The 21735-nt window shown below is 40.5% G+C and overlaps 1 protein-coding gene across 1 annotated transcript in view; it reads right to left on the bottom strand.

Annotated features, from left to right (window-relative positions):
• Positions 1-231: 231 nt before the first annotated feature.
• Positions 232-21735, bottom strand: part of LOC111231796 (carnitine O-acetyltransferase-like) — a 31190-nt gene continuing 9686 nt past the window's right edge. The window contains exons 3-15 of the mRNA XM_022759039.1: positions 15208-15486; positions 12869-12987; positions 11942-11995; positions 10329-10494; positions 9308-9482; positions 8152-8327; positions 7738-7838; positions 4924-5049; positions 4038-4160; positions 3278-3413; positions 2943-3005; positions 2431-2568; positions 232-450 (exon numbers count right to left, since the gene is read on the bottom strand). Coding sequence (XP_022614760.1) covers positions 232-450; positions 2431-2568; positions 2943-3005; positions 3278-3413; positions 4038-4160; positions 4924-5049; positions 7738-7838; positions 8152-8327; positions 9308-9482; positions 10329-10494; positions 11942-11995; positions 12869-12987; positions 15208-15486 — 1875 coding nt within the window. The remainder of the gene's footprint in view (positions 451-2430; positions 2569-2942; positions 3006-3277; positions 3414-4037; positions 4161-4923; positions 5050-7737; positions 7839-8151; positions 8328-9307; positions 9483-10328; positions 10495-11941; positions 11996-12868; positions 12988-15207; positions 15487-21735) is intronic.

Here is a 21735-nt window from a genome sequence, read left to right as displayed (position 1 = left end):
GTTTAGTTTACCATGACAGATGGAAACAGGTGGAAACAGACCAATTATGATTTCAGGTTTAACTGTGTGTTAGATAGAACAGTAAACTCCTCTCCTCAGCTAACATGCTGCTGGATGTAGCTTTACATTTAAGTGACATACATGAGAATGGTATAGATCTTTTCAGCTGTCCCTCGGCAAGAAGATGAATAAGGAAATTTTTCAAACTATTGCTTTAAGTCTGTTTTAGTGTCAAACTGCCTCTTGGAGTTCCAGCATTGTCCTCATGTCCAACAGTGCATCCACCATGGCTTCTATGAGACATTCTGCATTTTTTTCTTTGCAGGTGTTGGGAGGTTCAAAGCGGGACACTATTAAGCTGATGCGATCGCTCAGAACACTGTAGCACACATCGTATATGTCAGGGGTTTCAGGGCCAACACATGGTAGACTGCTGGATTTTGATATTACCTGATCAGGAACAGAGGTGAGAATGCAGTGGTTAGTTATTCATGTAGTACACATCTCTAATGTGTGATGTGGAGTGAACTTCTTATAAAGTAAAAAAGTGTGTTGTGTAAATGAAATCCTTTTCATGTTTAAACAACATACAGTTAATGTCATTGTGACATTTTCCTTATAATTTCTTGTTATAACAACATATGACTTCATCTTGTCACATAATTAAACTTTAGTATCATTGTTTGGACATAAAATATGCCATGTTTGTTTGATGTCATACTGACAGAGAGATCACTTAGTCCACATAGTAACCTTGCTTCTCTGAGTAAGGACTTCCTCTCCAGTTCATCAACTGAGCATGTCTTCAAGTGGCCTAAAAGCTGGAGAGATGTGTCTGCACTCAGAGAACCAAGGCTTCAGTGAAACAGACGTCAAGATCACATATTCCATATACATGCTACAGGTTGCACATGTATGAGGAAACTCAACAGATAATTCAATCACAGACTCAGATCTATGTCAAATGTATTTTGGAAATAATATAACTCACTCATTAATGTCAAAGTAAATGAATTATAAAATTAAGTATTTAAAGAAATCTTATCATTCAGTGACAAAAAAATCAGTTGAAACACCTAAATTAAAAACAAGAAACAGCAACATAAAACAAAGGTCGGAGCTAGAGCTGAACGATTAATTGCTTTGCAAAAAATATGACAGGCAAGCGAGAGTAGAGCAGTCGGATAAAACAGGGAGCAACAACTTGGCACGCTACACTTTGACCTGTTGTACAATGGCCTCAGGCTCCGCAGGACCTGGCACTGCGGGAACTTTAGTGTCTAAGAGGAGCAGTACGTCGGTTCTGTGGAACTATTTGGCTTTAAAAAAGAAGATGCTGCTCAGCCTCAGGTATTTTGCAAAACCTGCCTTGCTACCGGTGCTACGTCACGTAGCAACACTACTAACTTGTATCAGCACAACAAAGTCATGTACCATAGTTGCATGGCTAAAATGCCGACAACCAGTGTGTCAAATAAGCCAAATACCACCTAACAATTATCACTGACCGAAATGTTTGAAAGCATAACTCAAAATGACAATTTAACATGCTTACAAGGCTGTAAGTTAAACAAATCGGTCAATATACTACTGTGATTGAAGTAGTTAAATAAAAATATGTCATTCATATCAATTCATGCATCATCTAATTTCATCATGACATAGGCCTGGCCTACAGGAAAGAACAGTTTATGTTTAAACTATCTAATCTGTGTCATAATATAGAATGATTTATTGCTTTTGTTTGTTGAATAATACAGAAGATAAGGAACTTAAAAAATAATCGCATATTAAATCGCAATATTGGTAAAGAAAAATTGCAATTCAATTATTTTCTCAAATCGTTCAGCCCTAGTCGGGTCCCCTCAACCTGGATATAAAATGACTGGTTAGCTCTCCAATCAATCAGAGAGCTTGTTATGTCCCATGACCAATCTGGATTGTTTAACGGGGTTTTACCAGCACTGAAGGCCCAGAGTGTCACAGAAAGGCTAAATTGAGAGACTAAACGACTAAGCTAATTTATTAGCTCATAGGAAAAGGAAAAGCTACTATTTATAATGAATTAATAAACATATCCACAAATGTTTTATTACTGAGAGTTTTGTGCTGTTTTTGTAAGTCGATTTTAAAATCTGAAGTATTGATGGATTAATCGTTCATCTATAAATTCTTTGTACAATGCATACAAAAGCACAGAGCCACAATTTACCAGTGCAAAGCTGTGTGTGCACCTCATAGTGTCATTCTACTGCCACACATGCTATACTGTGTTGTAGAGGTACACTGCTCTTATGCATATTAACACATTAATAATGATAAATAAGACAATATTTCCCCTTTGTGCACAATATAAAGTAATGGGATAGGCTGTCTTTAGTATGGTGGTATAGTGGTTGTATAGTGGTATCATTATTTTCTGTCACTTACCTGACTTGTAGAGATTTGATAGTTAAAGGCTTTGGTGAAGGAGCTGTCTGTGAAGAGTTCAGGCATGGAGATGTTTTCCTCCCCAGTCTGCATCCTCAGACCCAATAGGTGTCCTTCTATTGCCTGACCATTGATTGCCTGGTAGGATGGAAAACATTCTAGGTTAATTTTATATCAGTTTGTGTGTCCTTGAGCTCTATCAAATGTATGAAATGCATTTCCTTTCCCATCAATGTCTGAAACCTGCACTGTTTGAATCCATGTTTCACATACATTTGCCTCCTTGTGCACAAGAACAAGCCAAATGGGAACCTGCATGTGTATTTACTTGAACTTCTTGTCAGTCCTTTCAACTGGACAGTAACAATGAAGTGTCTAATATGTAAAGCTAAAACAAGCTTCAGAGGAGGACAGTGATCATATAAATGTTTATAATGAGGCATCTTTACCAAGACAGCAAACTGTATCTAAACTGAAGTAAAGTGTGGAATGGTGCTGTGAATGATACTCACCATGTGAGTGTACCACTTGTGAGCTTTTACAGCTTTGTCCAATAAATCCACCTTCACTGAGTTCTGTGGAACAGGGAGACAAGAATGTTAGAAGCAGTGTGATTTAAACCAGCCTAATCAATACCTCTGATCAACCTGCTATCTCAAACCAATCCAAAACAAAACTGTATGATTATTTGTGCCAAACACTGAGCTGAGGCAGCTGTGAGTAAAATATCACCATGGTTTAGGAACTAGAAATTACTCTATTCATAAAACATCTCAACTGTTGGAAGCAAGCTGGTTACACAGAGGTACATAACATGACAGGTGAATCATCATCATCATCATCACACCTTTATGTTGGGGTCATCAAAGGCCTTGACAAAGGCGGCGGATGCTTTCGAGTTTGAATGGATCCCAGCTACACGGCCCAGTTTGAACATACGCAGGGAAGCGGGTTCAAACGTTGAACAGCACTGCTGGTACATCCTGACAACACACAGGAGAAATATTTTCTGCCAATCAGGCATCCAACACACAGACTTATACTGTTGCTCTGCAACCACATTCATTTTTATGCCTCTGCTCCAGTGACATGTCCCATTCTCGTGGACACAATATCTCAGTAACGCCTTGATGGAACTTCAAAACTTCAAATTTGGCAACAAACATTCACTCTCTGTCAAGGACAAATGATTAGACTTTGGTGGTCAAAGAGCAAAGGTCAAGGTCAGTGTTACCTTTTTAGCCATCACTCAAGACTTCACAGCAATTATGACAAAATTTCACACAAACGGTTCATTTTTTATATGACTCTGAAACCTGAAACTGTAATCTGTAACCTGAAACTAGTCTGAGTGGAGGAGGGATACAACCACAAGGAGGTTATTCTAGTTCACTAAGTGTCCAGTCTGATTGTTAATTATTGATTACTCCAGTTTCTGGCTGATGAGAGAATGTACTGCCTGTGACCATAGCACTCTGTTTCCTGATTGTAAGTATAACCTGAAAACTTCAGTTTCAGCTCAAGTCATGGACGCAGCCTGACTGGATGATCAAGGTCTTCAGTTACCGTTGGTATATATAACATAAACAGTCCATCTCCACACTCACCTGTAGTAGGCCAGCTGTAAAGCCATCTGTACAAAAGCATCTGGGCTTATCTTGTGGGCCTTCAAGTAATTTTTCCCAAAGTGCTCAAACACTGTAACCCTCAGATTCAGGTCTCGGGCCATTCTGTGGAGGAGGGAAAAGTTTATTAGCATATCTCTGTGTCTATATGTATGCACATGCAAATAAAATGAACAATAGTCAGAACGTATTTAGAATTTGTTTGTAGTGTAGAAGTGATTATTATTATTGTTATTAGTTTGTTGTACTGTGTTGTCTGACAGTTGTTTGAATGCTGACGCTGCAGAGCAACAGGCTCAGTGTCAGACTGCTTATAAATCTCTCTGAGACATCACAGCATTCCCAACTCCAGCAGCACGTCATAGTGAACATACCCTCCAGCTTCTATTCAAAACAGACTACCGACTAGTACCAATAAATTATACACACTCAATTAATTTACCAAGGCTGACATTCCTATGAGCATGCTCTGTTGTGACACCAGGTTTCCCTCTGAGCCTTGATCCTGCACATCAACAGTTTTTCCAAGGTGTTGTGTGCTCTGGTCCATTTATTGATTATCTTTGAGATTTTTTTCTTTGGTAAAGCTCAACGTTGACCTCTGTCACCAACCATGACATCAGTATTCATACAAATTACATCCACATAGGATGAAAACACACCTGATCATTAACATCCAAAACCAAAAGTTCAGAGTGTAAGAGTGTGGAGGTGGGGTGGTGGACAGGCATGTAGCACATCTGACTTTAGTTTAACTCCAATCACAGATCTGACCCAACCTTCAGGAAGTGTTCACAGAGCAACACATGGAAATTACTTGTCTTCCCCTGGGTTTCTATGTTTCTATGTAACTTAAAACTATCCCCACCTGTCAATGTGCTGTTTGGCGTCCTCGATGTCCTTTTTGATCTCAGGCGTGATTTTGAAATGTAGTTTCTGGGGCAGGGGCAGGGGCAGAGGCTCCGTGTGAGACTGAGTCATCTTTGGCTTCATCCTGTTTCCACACGATAGAAAAGAAATGAGACATGAGACAAAACAAACTCTAATTTGGTGAAGAACCAAATTCACCATTAACTGTGCTTCATAAAAACGTATAAAAATGTGCACACAGCTAACATACTTGGAGCACATGAAATGACCTTGACCCTGACCCATCAGTGATCCTGTATATAATAGTTTGGGACAATGTTGATGCCTTGACGCCAGAGCAAGTGGGAAGAATAAAGGTGGAGGACTGGTTCTTCTTGTGAACAATAGATGGCGCAACCCCAGTCACCTCAAAGTGAAAGAGAAGATCTGCTGTTGGGATATTGAACTGTTGGCAGTTGGTCTTAGACCGTACTATGTACTGAGGGAGTTCTCTCACATCGTCGCCATTAAACCACGAGCAGAGCCTGCAGTGGCATGTGACGTCATTCACGAGACTGTTGCAAGACTACAGACGCAGCACCCTGATGCATTCATTGCAATATCAGGGGATATCACCTCTCACCTGACTGGCTTCTCTCAGTGTGTTGACTGTCCCACAAGGGAAAATAAGACACTGGATCTGATGTATGCAAATGTCAAGGAGGCCTTCACTGCTTCAGCTCTACCACCACTTGGCAGATCAGAACATAGTCTGTTTTTTCTTCAGCCTTTCTACAAGCCCTGTGTACTGAGGCAGGCTGCAACCACCCGCTCATTCAGGAACTGGATCCAGTGAGTCTCTAAAGACTGTTTTGGGTGAACAAATTGGAATGTCCTGTTGGAGTCACAGGGAAATGATAAAAGCAAGGACCCTGACCTTGATAGAATGGTTGAATGTACCACGGACTACATTAACTTCTGTATGGACACTGTAATACCAGCAAGGACTGTACACTGCTTTCCAAACAACAAACCCTGGATCACCAGTAACATCAAGACCCTCCTCAGCCAGAAAAAGGAGGCCTTCAGGGATGGAGACAGGGAGAAGCTCAGGTGTGTGCAACATGAGCTGAAGAGGAGATTAAAGCAGGCGAAGGAGGACGACAAAAAGAAAGTAGAGAGGAAGCTGCAGCACAACAACACCAGAGAGGTGTGGAAGGGGATGAGGACCATCACTGGCTATAAAGAGAAGAACAGCCAGGCAACATCAGGTGATGTGGACAACGACAATGAGTTCAACCTGTTCTCCAACAGGTTTGACACAGCCTCACCTGTTCTCTCTCCCACTGCTGCAGCTGCAACTCCATCCACACTGCGGTCAAGTCTCCTGACCTTTAGAGCGGAGGAGGTGAGGGCGGAGCTCAAGAGGCTACATCCTGTAAAAACAGGCCCGGATTGTGTGTGTCCGAGGCTGTTAAAGGACTGTGCAGCCCAGCTGGCTGAGCCTCTCCAGAGGATGGGTAACTGTGTCTCAGCGACAGTGATGAGCAGCACTGGGGCTCAAGAGTGGACTATTCTGGCTCTGTTTCTTGTTCACCCCGACTTTAAATACAACTCTGAGTCCTGCCACATCCAGAAATACTCGGATGACACAGCTATTGTGGCACATATCAGGAATGGGCAGGAAGAGGAGTACAGGGATCTGACGATGGCCTTCAATGAATGGAGCGACAAGAACTGCCTCCTTCTGAACACTCCCAACTTTAAATACAACTCTGAGTCCTGCCACATCCAGAAATACTCGGATGACACAGCTATTGTGGCACATATCAGGAATGGGCAGGAAGAGAAGTACAGGGATCTGACGATGGCCTTCAATGAATGGAGCGACAAGAACTGCCTCCTTCTGAACACCTCCAAGACCAAGGAGATGGTCATGGACTTTCGGAGGTTTAGACCCACCTTTCAGCCAGTCAACATTCAATGGAAGGACATTGAGGTGGTGCACACTTATAAATACCTAGGTGTGCACCTGGACAATAAACTGGACTGGTCCCTGAACACGGATGCCATCTATCTTTCCTCAGGAGGTTCAGGTCCTTTGACGTCTGCAGTGAAATGCTGCACATGTTTTATCAGTCAGTGGTGGACAGTGTACTTTTTATGCTGCAATGTGCTGGGACAGCAGCATGTCAGACACAAACACAAAGAAACTGGACAAGCTGGTCAAAAAGGCTGGGTCTGTGCTTGGCAGGAGTCTGGACTCACTCAGGACTGTTGTGGAGAGACACATGCAATGTAAGATGGAGGCCATCTTGGACAATACCAACCATCCTCTCCACAACATTCTGGCAGGACAGAGAAGCAGCTGCAGCTGCAGCAAACATCTCATCTGATTAATTTGTAGACAGTGGTGCCTCATCCAAAACTTCGTCGTTACTTTGCTTTGACTCGTTATTGTTAATTTCTTAATTCACTGTTTATTATTATTATATAATTAATCTATCTATCTATCTATCTATCTATCTATCTATCTATCTATCTATCTATCTATCTATCTATCTATCTATCTATCTATCTATCTATCTATCTATCTATCATGTCCTTGTCATGTCAGATAGTGAAGGTGGGAACAGGTGATTAATTTGTAGACAGTGGTGCCTCATCCAAAACTTCCTCGTTACTTTGCTTTGACTGGCATAAGTGCAACTTTTAAAGACGTCAGTGGATAAAATTTAGACTGCATCTAACACGCAGGCCTGCATTGAAACCACAGCTCTGCACTGGCAGAGATGCACAGTATACCCACATCTACAAAAGTTAATTTACTTACATGCATGCTACAGTATGGTCACCTAACCCCATACAGGCTGTACCATCAGCAGCAGAGTGTGAGCCGTTCGCACCACACGTCCCGTCTTCTCCAATAATGAGCTGACAAAGAGAAAAGACACACAAACCAAGCATAAGCTTTACAGCCCAACTGCCCACCAGTCTGTTACTGTACATGTAGCTACATATCAGCTGGTTCCAGCCTAGTGTCATGGTTTCAGTCTGATATAAACTGGTTTCAGTCCAGTGTCATGGTTTCAGTCTGATATCAGCTGGTTTCAGTCTAGTGTCACCTTGTTTCAGACTGTCAGACTGTCGTTGTTTCTCATCACAGCTGCAGTGCGTTTCCCTGATAAGTGATATTGGTCCTCAGCATGAGGAAAAACAGTGTCATCATTTGAATGTGTTAAATCACCTGCAACCCCTTATCAAACCATCGGTTTCCACTGTTACACTGGCTGCCTCCTCCATGCAGTATCTGCAGAATAGCACTGTGACGCATCTTATCAGGTTCTTGGCGGTTTGCTCTGTCCAAACACACAGTAAAGATGCTCCTCTCGATGGCTGACAGTGATTCTTTGTTGGTCTCATCTGGACACATGAAGGACACAGAGCAAACATCATGTTATTATGTCATCAGACTAAAACAGTCCTCAATAGTAGTTTCTACTTTTACTCAATCTATCAGGGGAAAACCTTGCATGTTATTCACGTTATTTAGAATCGTCTTCAAAACAACTTAATGAATTTGAATTTTTGTGTGTTTCGACAATAATTTTACAAATGTACACAACTAACTTTACATCTGACATAGATTGTCTATACTTCCTACATTATTTATTTGTGTTAACAAAACCAACTAATTCACATGGCTTTTAGATCATGTTGGGGATCATACCCAGATACACAATGTGAAACATGAAAAACACGATTCTCTCTTTCCTGGTGCCTGTCTTTTTGTTCCAGCCTGCTGTGGCATGTCTGTGTTGACAGCAGATGGAGCACTGTGTTGTTAGGACCATACCAAGGTTTAAGGTATGAAGCTTTTTAATGTACTGATGAGCTAATTACGTATCTAATGGCAAACTGACAATAGCAGGTGACTTTTTCCCGTTGAATGTTTTGATGACTTGTTTAACAAGCTGAGCAGCAGGACAAGATGTGATCAGTGACATTATCAGGAAAGATAAGGTGGGTTGTCATTCACACTTTGTGGCTGGTGTGTAGCTGCTGACTATCTTCCTGCGAATGAACAATCATGTGACTGCTCCATGCAAAGATTTGATTGGCTGTTTGGAAACAGGTCCTTTATATCATACCTAAGGATATTGTGTTGAATTAATGTCCCATGATTTTCTCAAAGGAGATCATGTGATTTACAGAACTGATGTGTTCAGTGAGACTTTAAAGGAATATTACACAAAAAGGATCATACCAATCTTATATCAAGTAAGCCACACAAAGACATGCAGACCAGTTTACCCTTTCTGTCACATGACTTCTCTTACTGTTGAAGAAGTTTATTCCACATATTATCATGAGGTATCAGGTGGGTCTTTAGGAGTGCTCACCCTGGATGAGGCTGCTGTAGGTTCTGCTCCAGACGTCTCGGTTCTGGGTGGTGAGAATGCCGACAGGCTCTGTGGTGGTCTGTGGTGAGGCCTTACAGATCCTCTCCAGCTGAACATAGAGCTGATCCACTGTTAGCAGAGTCCCATCACTATTGTACACGTCCAGCACAAAAAACTGAATCCAAGGGGAGGACACACAAGACAGAAAGACTGGATTACAGACTCAGCAAAAGATGACACCCTGAGGCCCCTAAGACCCCAGGGTGTCAGAAGAAGTACTATATACAATACACAGAGTCCTATTAGGAATACAGGGCTTAAAGTAAAAAAAAATCTTGAGCCTGAAATGTTGTTTTAGTTATTTATCTGTAATTATGCAATCGTGCGTCTGGAGACAATAAATGTTCAATACGACATCGATTTCTGGAACAACTCTCAAGTGAACAAAGCTCTTGTTCCCTACATATTCCTTAATTATGAGCTCTTTCTGTTTCATGGCATTTTCTAATTATCTTATCCACAGCAGCTAACACTGTTCAAATGATTTGTTTGCTCGGCTCAAGTTCATTTAGGCCAGTATCCAATGGGAAGCCTCGCATGAGCAACATCATGCACAACAATTCTGAGGAGTCAAAATGACTTTTGCAATATCATTAACTTTAATTCTGCCTAGTTAAAACTGAATAACAGATATATAATCTATAGATGTGTCACGAGTTGAATGTCATTTTCAATGACGTCATTGCAGCTATCTGTAATTCAATTTTGACTAGACAAAACTGATTTACAGATATCTCTAACTGTCATTTTGACTGGTCAAAATGTAATTACGACTAGTCAAAATTGTGTTATCTGTAGTGTTGATTCCGGATAGTCAAATTTAGCCATTAAATGTTAAAATGGCTTGCCATAGGGAGGTGATGGTTCACCATTGGTGAAGTGGACTCTGAAGATAGTTCCAAGATATAAGTCTTAGAGGTTTAATAGTCCCAGATGAGCTCGGTGATGTGGTGTTCCTCACCTGGCAGTTGTGTACCACACTGATGTGTTTGGGGGCGTTGGAGGTCTTGGCGTGGAACACCAGAGTGTCCGTCTTTGGACCGGGGATACGGCAGGATGACAACACCCTTTCGTACTGCTTCATACATAGCGGCTTCCCTCCCATGTACTCCACAGGTAATGTGTCACTGCAAAACACACAATCATCAGCCAATCAATATAATTTACAACGGATGTCCCTGAAGCTGCCTCATTCACTGGATGTTGAGGACCACTTTGAGTAATGTGGGGCTGCCTGCATCTTGACTCAACTTTGTCTATGTAATAAAATAATGAAGAAGGTCTATAGCCGTTAGAAGGTCGTCACATTCAGCAGTATGTCCTCACACATGATAGCGTTTATAAGAACAATGTGCCTTTAAAAAACAGTCCCCAGTCAACAGTCACATGTTTTCTTTCTCATGTTGCATAGTTTTGTGTTTAGATTTAGGTGTAAAGTTCAAATACTTGAATTGATGGGACTAAACCTGACCCTTCTTATAAGGACAGAAAGCAAATCTGAAATTCTCCAAACTTCCTCAAACATCAATTCAAATTATTCAGAGAATGGATCTGTATCTCTGGCTTTCAGTCAAACAAAATAAACAGTTACCATTTTTGATCTGGCTATCATCGGATAATCTGCAATTCATTTGTAATTCAAAAATGAAAAATAAAAACATGAAATTGTTATTTGTTTTAAAACCAAAATTAAAAACCGTTTTTGCTGTCAGAATCAAAATACGTAAAACCAATCAAACTGGTCAGTTTTTGGTTTTTGTCAATTCCTTTTATCATTATTTTGTTTGAAAATAAAAACCAAATTCATATGGTTTTATTTGATTTTTAATTTTAACCAAAAAGTGAAATCATGTGGTCTATTTGTTTTCATTTCCAAACAAAAAGCCAGACAACCAAAATAAATAAGCGCTCCAATTTTGATTTTTGCTAATTCATTTTTTTTTATTGTTGTGAGAAGATAGATAGATGAATGAATGAATGAATTTATGAATGTATGAATAAACAAATGCATACATAGGTTACATAATTACATAGCTTTTATTATTTTGTTCTTTTAATTTAGATCTGAAATTTCTTTTATCCAAAAAGTGTGTGATAGGCTGTATTACGACATAGTACTGTTGTCTAAAGTGACCAGCAGGGGTCCCCTGAGCAGCAGTCAGACTCAGCTGTCAGGAACTTTTCCTAAAAGATTTTTTCATTATGTAGCCTTTGTATTCATTCATTCATTCATTCATCTATATATCTTATAACCCTGGTGCAGATCATGTGCTTGCTTAATGTTACACTTTTATGTCCTCTTGGCTTTTATTTTGACTTTATTTACACTTCATTTCCTCTTCCTGTCTGTCCACCTATCTACTGTCTCTGCCAAATGGGAAATAAAAAAATTAATTTGCAAAAAACAAAATTGGACAGTTTTTTTGAATTAGATGGTTTGTTTGTAAACAAAAAACAAATAGACCACATGATTTGGTTTTTTGTTTAGAATTAAAAATCAAATCCTATAAACATCATTGAGGACAGAAATGAATCAAAGTGGAGAAAGGAGAGCATTTTAAGATCAGTACTCACTTGTCAACCATTGTCTTTACATTCAGACAACCTGATATTATTTCAGCAGCAAACCTACACAGAGAAAACAAGGTTAGTATGGTGTTAAACAGGAATTATGTCCTGACTGTCATGGGCCAGTCACCCACAATCTGAAGACTCAAGCCTGATCCATGATGAACTTGAAGACATCATAGGGTTATTTCTCAGCCTTTAGGCAGTGACCTCCAGGGCTACAGGGGGCTCTGATCTCGTGTACCAGTCCCTGTTCAGAGAGGTGTCAGAGATGCTATGTGCTCCATTTGTCTCTGGAACCAATCAGACAGGGTCTAACAGAGTTAATCTTTTTTGTAGAGTCAGTTAGTTTGTCAGCATGATGATGATAATGTCACAGTTTTAACTACAGGTCAAAAAGATATTGAAACACTCAAACAGGTGTCCTCTGTACAGATGAACCGGTCCAGGTGTGAAGGTTTACAACTGCAGTGGAGAAATAGGGCCACTGGACTGTAGTGGATCAGGGAGGTGACAAAGTGCCAAGGTGTTCACCTGGAAACACTGACCAAGAGAAAACAGACTGGGGTCTGATTGTCTTTATAGACTTAGGTCCAGCCCCCCGTTGTCATACAGGGGGTGGATTCTGGTTATTGACAGTCTGGCACCGGTTCACTGAGTTGGACACTTCAACCACAGTCAAATTCACCATCGAGCAACCTCCTTCCTGTTCTCCAGCAAACACAACACAAAAGCTGACTGCCAGTGTTCTCCAGGAGAATTATTCCTAAGTGGAAAAATACACTCATTGAGGTAGTCGAGATGAGGATGTAAGATTCCCTCATTAGTCTTAACTTCTCTAGGGACTCTACATGGACAGCCTGTGTCTTTGTCTTTGTCATTATCTGGTTCTGGTGTATGTGTGTATGTGTGTGTGTGCGTGTGTGTGTGTACCTTATTTGTTCCTGTTTATTCCTGAAGTTCATGTGGGGAAGGACCATCCCGTGGTTTGAATAAACCACCACAGGCTTCCGTCTGTCCAGATATTCAAACTTCACATAGTCATCTGTTAACTACAAACAGGTACAAGCACTCAGTGACACAGAGACTCAGACAGAAACATAGACAGATGAAGGACAGGAGTGACAGAAACACTGAAGAAGCTGCTTCATTGGGGTTTTCCTCCATCCAACAGCAGTAACATCCTTTCAGGAGACACTCCTATGGGTCGTAGCACAGGGTTGAAAAAAATGACCTGTGTGGTTGTTCAGGTTGGAGAAGGTGTTACCTATTCTCCTGAGTGTAATGTAGTCAAGGAACTGATTATAATTTTGTTGGTCAAAGGTCAAAGGTCGCTGTGATTTCATGAGACCTGTTTTTGGCATGACTCAAGAATTCATTCAGTAATTATGATACAATTGAACACAAATGTCTCACACAATAAAATGATGCGGTGATGATGTTTTATACCCAAAAGGCCAAAGGTCAACTTCACTTTGACATCATAATGTTCTGGCCTTTATTCAATAAGGGAGGCCATTGGTCACTGATGTGGTTACTGTGGAGATGTGTGTGAACGTCCATGTTTTAGAATTTGTTGTAGGCTCCATATGTGAAGCATCGTCCTCTGTCATATAAGAATCGCTTACAGTTTGACTCTGTTGTTTCTCTCAGTGAACTCCCTCTGCTGCAGTATGTGGCGACCCCTGCTGTTGTTTGTGTGGCAGGGTCTAATTCACCTTGCTACCAGCAGCATGGTCATCAGTGCCTTCTGGTGACACCAAGTCTAGGGCTGCAGTCGAAAAGTCAAAACTATCTCCTCTCTAACCTTTTCTCCTCATACTCGATGGAAACCATCATGTCAAGGAAAGATGTGAAGGAGAATTCATCAGGACTTAGGAAGAGAATCTTACTGCACTAACACTATGATTTTTCTAGTTTAGCATTTTTCTTTTAACTATTTATAACATTTAAATAAATCCAATCCTCCTCTTCTAACCACAAAAACAAAGCATACAGGATTGAAATGTTGAAATAAGATGACATAAAAGAAAGAAAACAAATAGAGAAAGTTGAGCCATTATAATAATAATTAAATAGATATAAGGAACTGAGCAAGAGATTAGAATAAATTATATTCAGACATAAGTACATAGTTTCTTGACATAAGTGCTATATAAATTTGTTGAGTAGAGAAAATTCATTTTTAAAGCTTTACACAATGGGATTTAGTGAAATGACATTTATGTAGTATTTAGTTATGGTGACGATATTGTTAACTATAGATTCAATCTGCTTGTTCTTCATGACTCCTGACTGGATTTAAAGAGAATTAATCTATATTTAAGGATTTGGGCTTCAGTCGATCAGACAAGGAGTTCCATCAGTTCTGGATCGAGTCACAAACATGAAACAGCTGCTCTGCTGTTTCTACATTTATGTGGCTCTGCTGTGGTTAAACTACAATGGTGTGTCACTTTAAATGTTGCTGTTGCACGGAATTGTGGGATGGCATTTCTCCTTTCCTCTCATAAAGGAAGGTCAAGTCTTACCTTTGCCAAAGGAGATAAGATAGGAAGCATTGAAGCTCCTTCCTCCCTCTCTCTCTCTCTCTCTCTCTCTCTCTCTATCAGCAGACAGTCTGGTGATGTGACAGCCTTATAGTGTCTTTTTGTTTTTCCTAGTTTATTTTATGCATCCTACAACACTCACACATACTCACACATCACACTGACCTTACTGACCTTCATGCTCAATGACTTTGTGACTCTTTGTTAAGAATATATTTAATTGATCTCTGTTTTAAAAACTACTTATGCTGATTTTTAAAATGATGCGTCTCCCTCCTTGTCATGAGGCTGTGACGAGTAGACACACAGCAGAACAAGAACAACAAAGCTCAACAAAGTCAAGTCAGATATCCTTATATCACAAATCAAAAATACTTTATATCTTTTATTAGATTCCTTCACAGTCTTCACTACATGTCTTAAATTAGTCTGGACAGACATGAGGCTTGTTTTCTTTAGGATTGGTCCTGAAGATGGAGATATCTAACTGTCAAAGCAGATGTTCGGAAGTCAAAATCATTACATTATTATTTAGTCAAGAAAAGCATAAATTGTTTTCTAAACCTGGAGATGATAAACTGTGTGTATGAGCTCTCTGTCAGTGCCTTTTGTAAATCAGGAGCTAAATAGATACAGAAATGTCAGAGGTCACTCTCAGGAGAACATCTACACCAGTGTTTCAGTAAATGTGTCCACAACTGTTGGTGTAGTTGTTGAGCTCACCCAGTTCTCAGTGTTGCTTGCTTTCCTCTCCAGGCCTCTCTGCAGTCTCTCTCCGACCCCTCCTGCTTTCAGAAACTCCTCCACCAAAATCTCTGTTTGCTTCAGCTCCTCCGCCTCCACGATGGGCTCCAGGAAGCTGAGGTAGAGCTCACAGGTCTGCTTCAGAGGTGGGACAGGCAGACTGGGCACTATGTTCTGCTGAGTCAGGTTTCTGCCAGCAACCAGAGTCGCTGCTACTGGCTTCACCAAGGTACAAGGTTTCATCATGCCCAGCTTTGCCTGAGAGATACAAGAATGTACTTAAATACATGAATGCTTAGAAGTAGTTATTGTGAAATGATGACGTGATCCATGGCATGAGTAAGACCTAAGACCTCTTATTTCTGAGCATAAGTCAAATATATAATATAAAAACTTAATGTTAATAAAGTCTAAGATATATACATGTTATATTAATACATGGTAAGAAATGCTAATGCAGGAATAAACAAATATGATGTTATCTACCTTGTGTAATGTCACTAAGCTTAAACAGAATTAAATGAAGGTTTGTCGCTTACCAGACGTCTGCTGCAAATCCTCAACATAATGTTCAGAGAAACTCTATAAACAGAGGCCAGAAACTGTTTGTCTGATGAATGTAATAGATGAGTTCCGTGTGTAAAAGAAAAGCTTGTTGGTCACCACGGCTCTGCTCCAGCGTTCAGAGGCTACCTAACATTAGTGAGTAAATGATCCAGGTTCAGGCCTTTTGTAGTGGACTGTGTGGATGTCACAAACTGTCAAACTGAGTGGTCTCATTAGGTAAATTTGTCTTTGCACACTTTATTTGTTTGTATTGTTTGTCGAACCAACACTTTGTTTGTCTGTTTGTCTTTTACAAACAGAAAAAAGCATACATAATAAATGAATCACACAGGTGTCTTCACAAATATTGTAAAAACTACCACCTAGTATTAGGATGTGTCAAATATATTATAATATATACATGTTCATCACTTTTCATCAACACTTGTACTTGATGTCAGAGGAATGCTGGGAATTTTCATGTCATGTTCCAGGTTTGAAATAAGGGAAGTTGATATCTGCCATATGTTATGCTCTGAGTCAATAAAGGAATATTTAAAGCTTTCTGTAAGATCATCTTCACTTTTAAATCAACCCATTCTGTGTCAAGTATATGGATTTGAGACCTGACACTTGGACTTGGACTCAGGCCTGCCTCAAGTCTGTGACTTAGAGACAGCTCTGTAGGATGAGGCCTACCACTGATATCCACTATGAGAGCGTGTTCAGAGTCTGTCTCATTCAGAGACCTTCAGTTAGCATCATGTGAACTATGTCTATATTTACTGTACCTGTTCTCCTGGATAAAGACATGCAGGGCTTGCCCCAAGGACCCCCACCCCCCACCACACACACACACACACACACACACACACACACACACACACACACACACACACACACACACACACAAACACACAGCACACACAAGCACACACAACCATCCACAACCACGGACCACACACACAACACACACGCACGACACACAAACGCACAACCACGCCAACCATCACGCACACCGCCACAGACCAATAGCAACAACACAACACCACAGAACACACACACACACACACGCACACACACACACACACACACACACACACACAAACACACACACACACCCCACCTGTGCATAAACAAACTTATTTGTTGTCAAATTTGTGACAAAGTGACAAAGGAAAGGATGAGTTATTAGTATGTACACATGAGACAACAGGAAGGAGAGAAAGCGTGGGAGGACAGTGACTGTAAAGTCTCTCTTCTATTAATGGAATAGTAATTTAAGAAAAGGAAAAATTGATTCAGAAAAGATGAAGTCCCCCAACCCCATTTTTTATCTGCTTATTCATTTTTTATTTTGAATAATTTCATTTGTTACATTTGTAATATAGGGGAATAGGTGACTGTGATCATTGCCTTTTAGTTACTGCGCACCTGTATTGCTTTGATGTTTCCATAAATGGAAGATGGGGAGTAATATCAGGTCTGTCAGGCAAGCAGAGAGTTTAGCCACACAGTTTTTTGACCTCTCTCTCTCTCTCACTTTTTGTTAATAACTTTGAAAATGGACATTGTTCTGTTTTATTATTTTTCTGTGTTGTACACTGCTAAACTTTATGAGTGGTCCTATGGATTTTTTGAAGTGGATTAAGAAAAAGAAATTCATGTGTCCATTAGATCATTGTTGATAATAATAATAATGATAATAATAATAATAACAGTTGATAACAAATAAATTATAATTAGATTAATCCACATCCTTTGGCTGAGGTGTTGTATAGCCTGATGGCAGTGGGAACAAAGGATCTCCTGAACCTCTCTGTTCTGCAGCGCAGTGAGATAAGACATTTGCTGCACCTGTAGCCACTTCTCTGTCCTGCCAGAATGTTGTGGAGAGGATGGTTGGTATTGTCCAAGATGGCCTCCATCTTACATTGCATGCGTCTCTCCACAACAGTCCTGAGCGAGTCCAGACTCCTGCCAAGCACAGACCCAGCCTTTTGACCAGCTTGTCCAGTCTCCTTGTGTTCATGTCGGACATGCTGCTGCCCCAGTAGACTGCAGCATAAAAGAGTACACTGGCCACCACTGACTGATAAAACATGTGCAGCATTTCACTGCAGACGTCAAAGGACCTGAGCAACCTGAGGAAAAAGAGCCAGCTCTGCCCCTTCAGGTAGATGGCATCCGTGTTCAGGGACCAGTCCAGTTTACTGTCCAGGTGCACACCTAGGTATTTATAAGTGTGCACCACCTCAATGTCTTTCCCTTGAATGTTGACTGGCTGAAGGGTGGGCCTAGACCTCCGAAAGTCCATGACCATCTCCTTGGTCTTGGAGGTGTTCAGAAGGAGGCAGTTCTTGTTGCTCCATTCACTGAAGGCTATCGTCAGATCCCTGTATTCCTCTTCCTGCCCGTTCCTGATATGGGCCACAATATCTGTGTCATCCGAGTATTTCTGGATGTGGCAGGACTCAACAGTCTCGCAGATGACGTCACATGCGACTGCAGGCTCAGCTCGTGGTTGAATGTAAACAACGATGGCAACGATGTGAGAGAACTCCCTCGGTACATAGTTCAGTCTAAGACCCACTGCCAGCAGTTCAATATCCTGACAGCAGATCTTCTCCTTTACTGTGATGTGAACAGGGTTGCACCATCTATTGTTCACAAGCAGAACCAGTCCTCCAACTTTATTCTTTCCACTTGCTCTGGCGTCTCTGTCCGCTCATACTGCAGTGAAGCCGGGTAAATCCACACAATGGTCGGGAATGTTGTCGTTTAACCATGTCTCTGTGAAACACATGATACAACACTCACGATATGCTCACTGGTTCTTCACAAGTGCCTCCAGTTCATCACACTTGTTAGCCAAGGAATTGACATTTCTCATGAAGATCGATGGTAGAAAAGGCTTATATCTCCATCTCCTAGCCTTTAGCTTAGCCCCTCTGCATCCACAGTATGGCTTCTTCAGCTCAGCTGGTATGAGATGTTTAACTCCACATCTGGTAAACTTTTAAGCCAGGAGTTCTTCCTTTGTGTACATTATCTTCTCCATCGTCAGATGAAACGATGACGTAGAATAAAAAACAGCAATCGACAAAAAAATATACTAATATATACAAATACATTGCAAAAAACCACGAGCTATGCAGACTTGCTGCCACTTGTTGTCAGTGCATCATTTGAAATTTTGATTAGAGCGTCAAGCTAAGGCTTCATTTATTGGAAACCTAAAGTTATATTAAAAAAGACCCTATAATGGCAGTGCACCTTATAGTAATGGCACTTTATTTATGTTCCATGTATGTTTATTAATAAATGTTTTCTCAACACCTTTAAAAAATCATTTAGATGTGTTTGTAAACTCTATCGAAACACCAATATGGCAACATATCTGTCATTTCCTTATATTGTATGGGAGTAAACCTGGAGAAGTGTATTCAGATTCTCCACCTTCATTAACTAAGAAATGAATGTCCACGGTTAACACAATTGTACAAAAAACATTTGTAAAAAACAGCTTTGGCACATTTAAAAAATGTTGAATATTGGAAGAGATCCTGCCACCTACTGCAGTAATAATAGGAGAGGAGGAATGAACCATCTTCTCAGGTAGGCTATACATTACTGTAATATCTTTGTACAGCTCAAGTCAGAAGTTTACAGACAGAGTTCTGGTTCATCAGCTCAGAGTTGTGGTTCATCAGCACAGAGTTCAGGTTCATTGGCTCAGAGTTCAGGTTCATTGGCTCAGGGTTCAGGTTTATCAACTCAGGGTTCAGCTTCATCATCTCAGAATTCAGGACCTGAACTCTGAGTTGATGAGGCTGAACTTCAGGTTCATCAGCTCAGAGTTCAGCTTCATCACCTCAGAGTTCAGCTTCATCAGCTCAAAGTTTAAGTTTGATGAGGCTGAACTTCAGCTTCAACAACAGATGACATCTTGAGGAAGGTAAATTATATGGATATATTGAACCAAAATTTCAAGACATCAGCCAGGAAGTTAAAGCTCGGATGCACACAGGTTGACTCCAAGCATACTTCCAGAGCTGTGGTAAAATGTCTTAAGGACAATTTAGTTGTGATGTATAAATTTCAAAACAGGTGTAAAGTCAAATGTTTGTAACTGTCTTCTGTCACAGCCAGTGTTTTTCCATTCACCCTGCCTCTGTCTCTCTCCACTCTGCCACAACTCCTCATCAGCCTCACTGTCCTCACCTGTTGCCTCCAGCTGCACTCCATCTCCAATCTAGCCAGTATATATGCATCCCCGGTTCACTCACTCTTTGCCAGATTGTTCTTAGTATCATGCTAGACTTTCCAGCATTCATCTCCAGACTGACTTCCCTGTATCAACTCTGCTCGTCCCTGACCATCCTGCCTTGTCTCTGCCCCGGTAAACGCCTCAGCCTTCTGTCCCCGTCCACGATCCTCCTGCATCCTTGACTATGTCTCCAGCCTGCTCCCTAACGGTACCGTTGCCTTCCCACCAATTCGTCCCTGTGTGTGTGAGTCTCCCCAACCTGCTCCACTCACCTGCTCCGCAACACGGCATCTCCAGCCCTGGCCCAGGACCTCTTCCTCTATCCACAATAACCACCTGTGTGCAATATCTCTGCTGGTTCATTAATAAAAGTCATTACCAACTATTCACTTGTTTGGTTGTGCTGCAATTGGGTCCTACCACACCCCGCTACAGTTTTCTGTACATCCTCTGTCTGCTAATAAAGTTCCTCCAGTTTTATGTCACTGTAATGTCTCTCTTCTTGGTTGTTAAATAGAAATGTAAGAGAGGTGAAGAGATGAATGCTGCTGAGAGTCAGTTCAAGTTAAAGTAATGTCAAAATCAGTAAGGCTCCCTGTGCATTTTTTCCACCTGCACAGTTCTGCTTTTTCCTGACCTGTGGGATACTCTCTCCTCTGGTTCCCCCACCCTGTTTGGTGCGTCCCTGCACAAAGCTCCCTTCTCTGAAACACATCCATCCCATCTCAGTTTTTCTCTCATTCTTCTGAGCGTTGTTTGGAGGGTTTGATGCTCTCTCTCAGACACAAAGATCTTTGACCGCTGGGATCTTTTTCCTTCTATCTGCAGTATCCATAAACAGCCAGTTGATCACCACAGGATTGAAGATGCTCTGATAGCTGCTCATCTGTCATGATGACATGTCACACTGGAACCAATCAAAAATATTTCATGAATTCTTAGATTAAGTGCTTTGTTTCTCTTGTTCCCCACTTCACTTGACTAGTGACAGTTCAAAAAACCTCTGCACCTCTGTTGAGTAAAATTTAATTTGGCTTTATTTTTAATTTCAGTGCTGTGACTTTATATAGTAATTTTTTTTTTTTTTTTTTACAAGAATTTAGTATTCAAGCATCTTCCAAGTCATATCACATTTAAAAAAGACAAAACTTTTCTCCAAATAAGGAGAAAGGGAGCCTCATTTAATTTTGATATCCTATTTTTCTTTTAATATTTTAAGTGTATCTAGTATCTTGTTTTTTCTGATTTTCAATATTATCAATAAAATACAGAGGTGTAGAGCAACTACAATGCATGTGTTTAAAAATACAATATTACTGTAATCATGAAAAATGGTTAAATACACCATGAGCTTGTTTATGTACTTCATACTCTTCATGTTGTTACATGAAACCATTTAAGATACAACATCATTAGCCTTCCCCTTCTTTCATGCACCTGTTAAGTAGTAATTTGCTTTATCACAATCTTGTGTTGTGTTGTGGTCTGATATACTGTTAATGAGATTATATTATATTATATTATATTATATTATATTATATTATATTATATTATATTAGATTAGATTAGATTAGATTAGATGAGGCCTGTATATGAGGCAGGATCTAAGCACACAAAAAGATGCCCAAAGGATAAACTCTCAACTCTAATATGCAAGAAAATGTGGACCATTAAATTTGTTTCTCATTTTC

This window comes from Seriola dumerili, unplaced genomic scaffold, assembly GCF_002260705.1.
Source record: "Seriola dumerili isolate Sdu_G_001 unplaced genomic scaffold, Sdu_1.0 BDQW01000319.1, whole genome shotgun sequence".
NCBI lineage: Eukaryota > Metazoa > Chordata > Actinopteri > Carangiformes > Carangidae > Seriola > Seriola dumerili.
The sequence above is the reverse complement of the archived record's forward strand: the minus strand, read 5'-3'. Positions and strand labels throughout refer to the sequence as shown.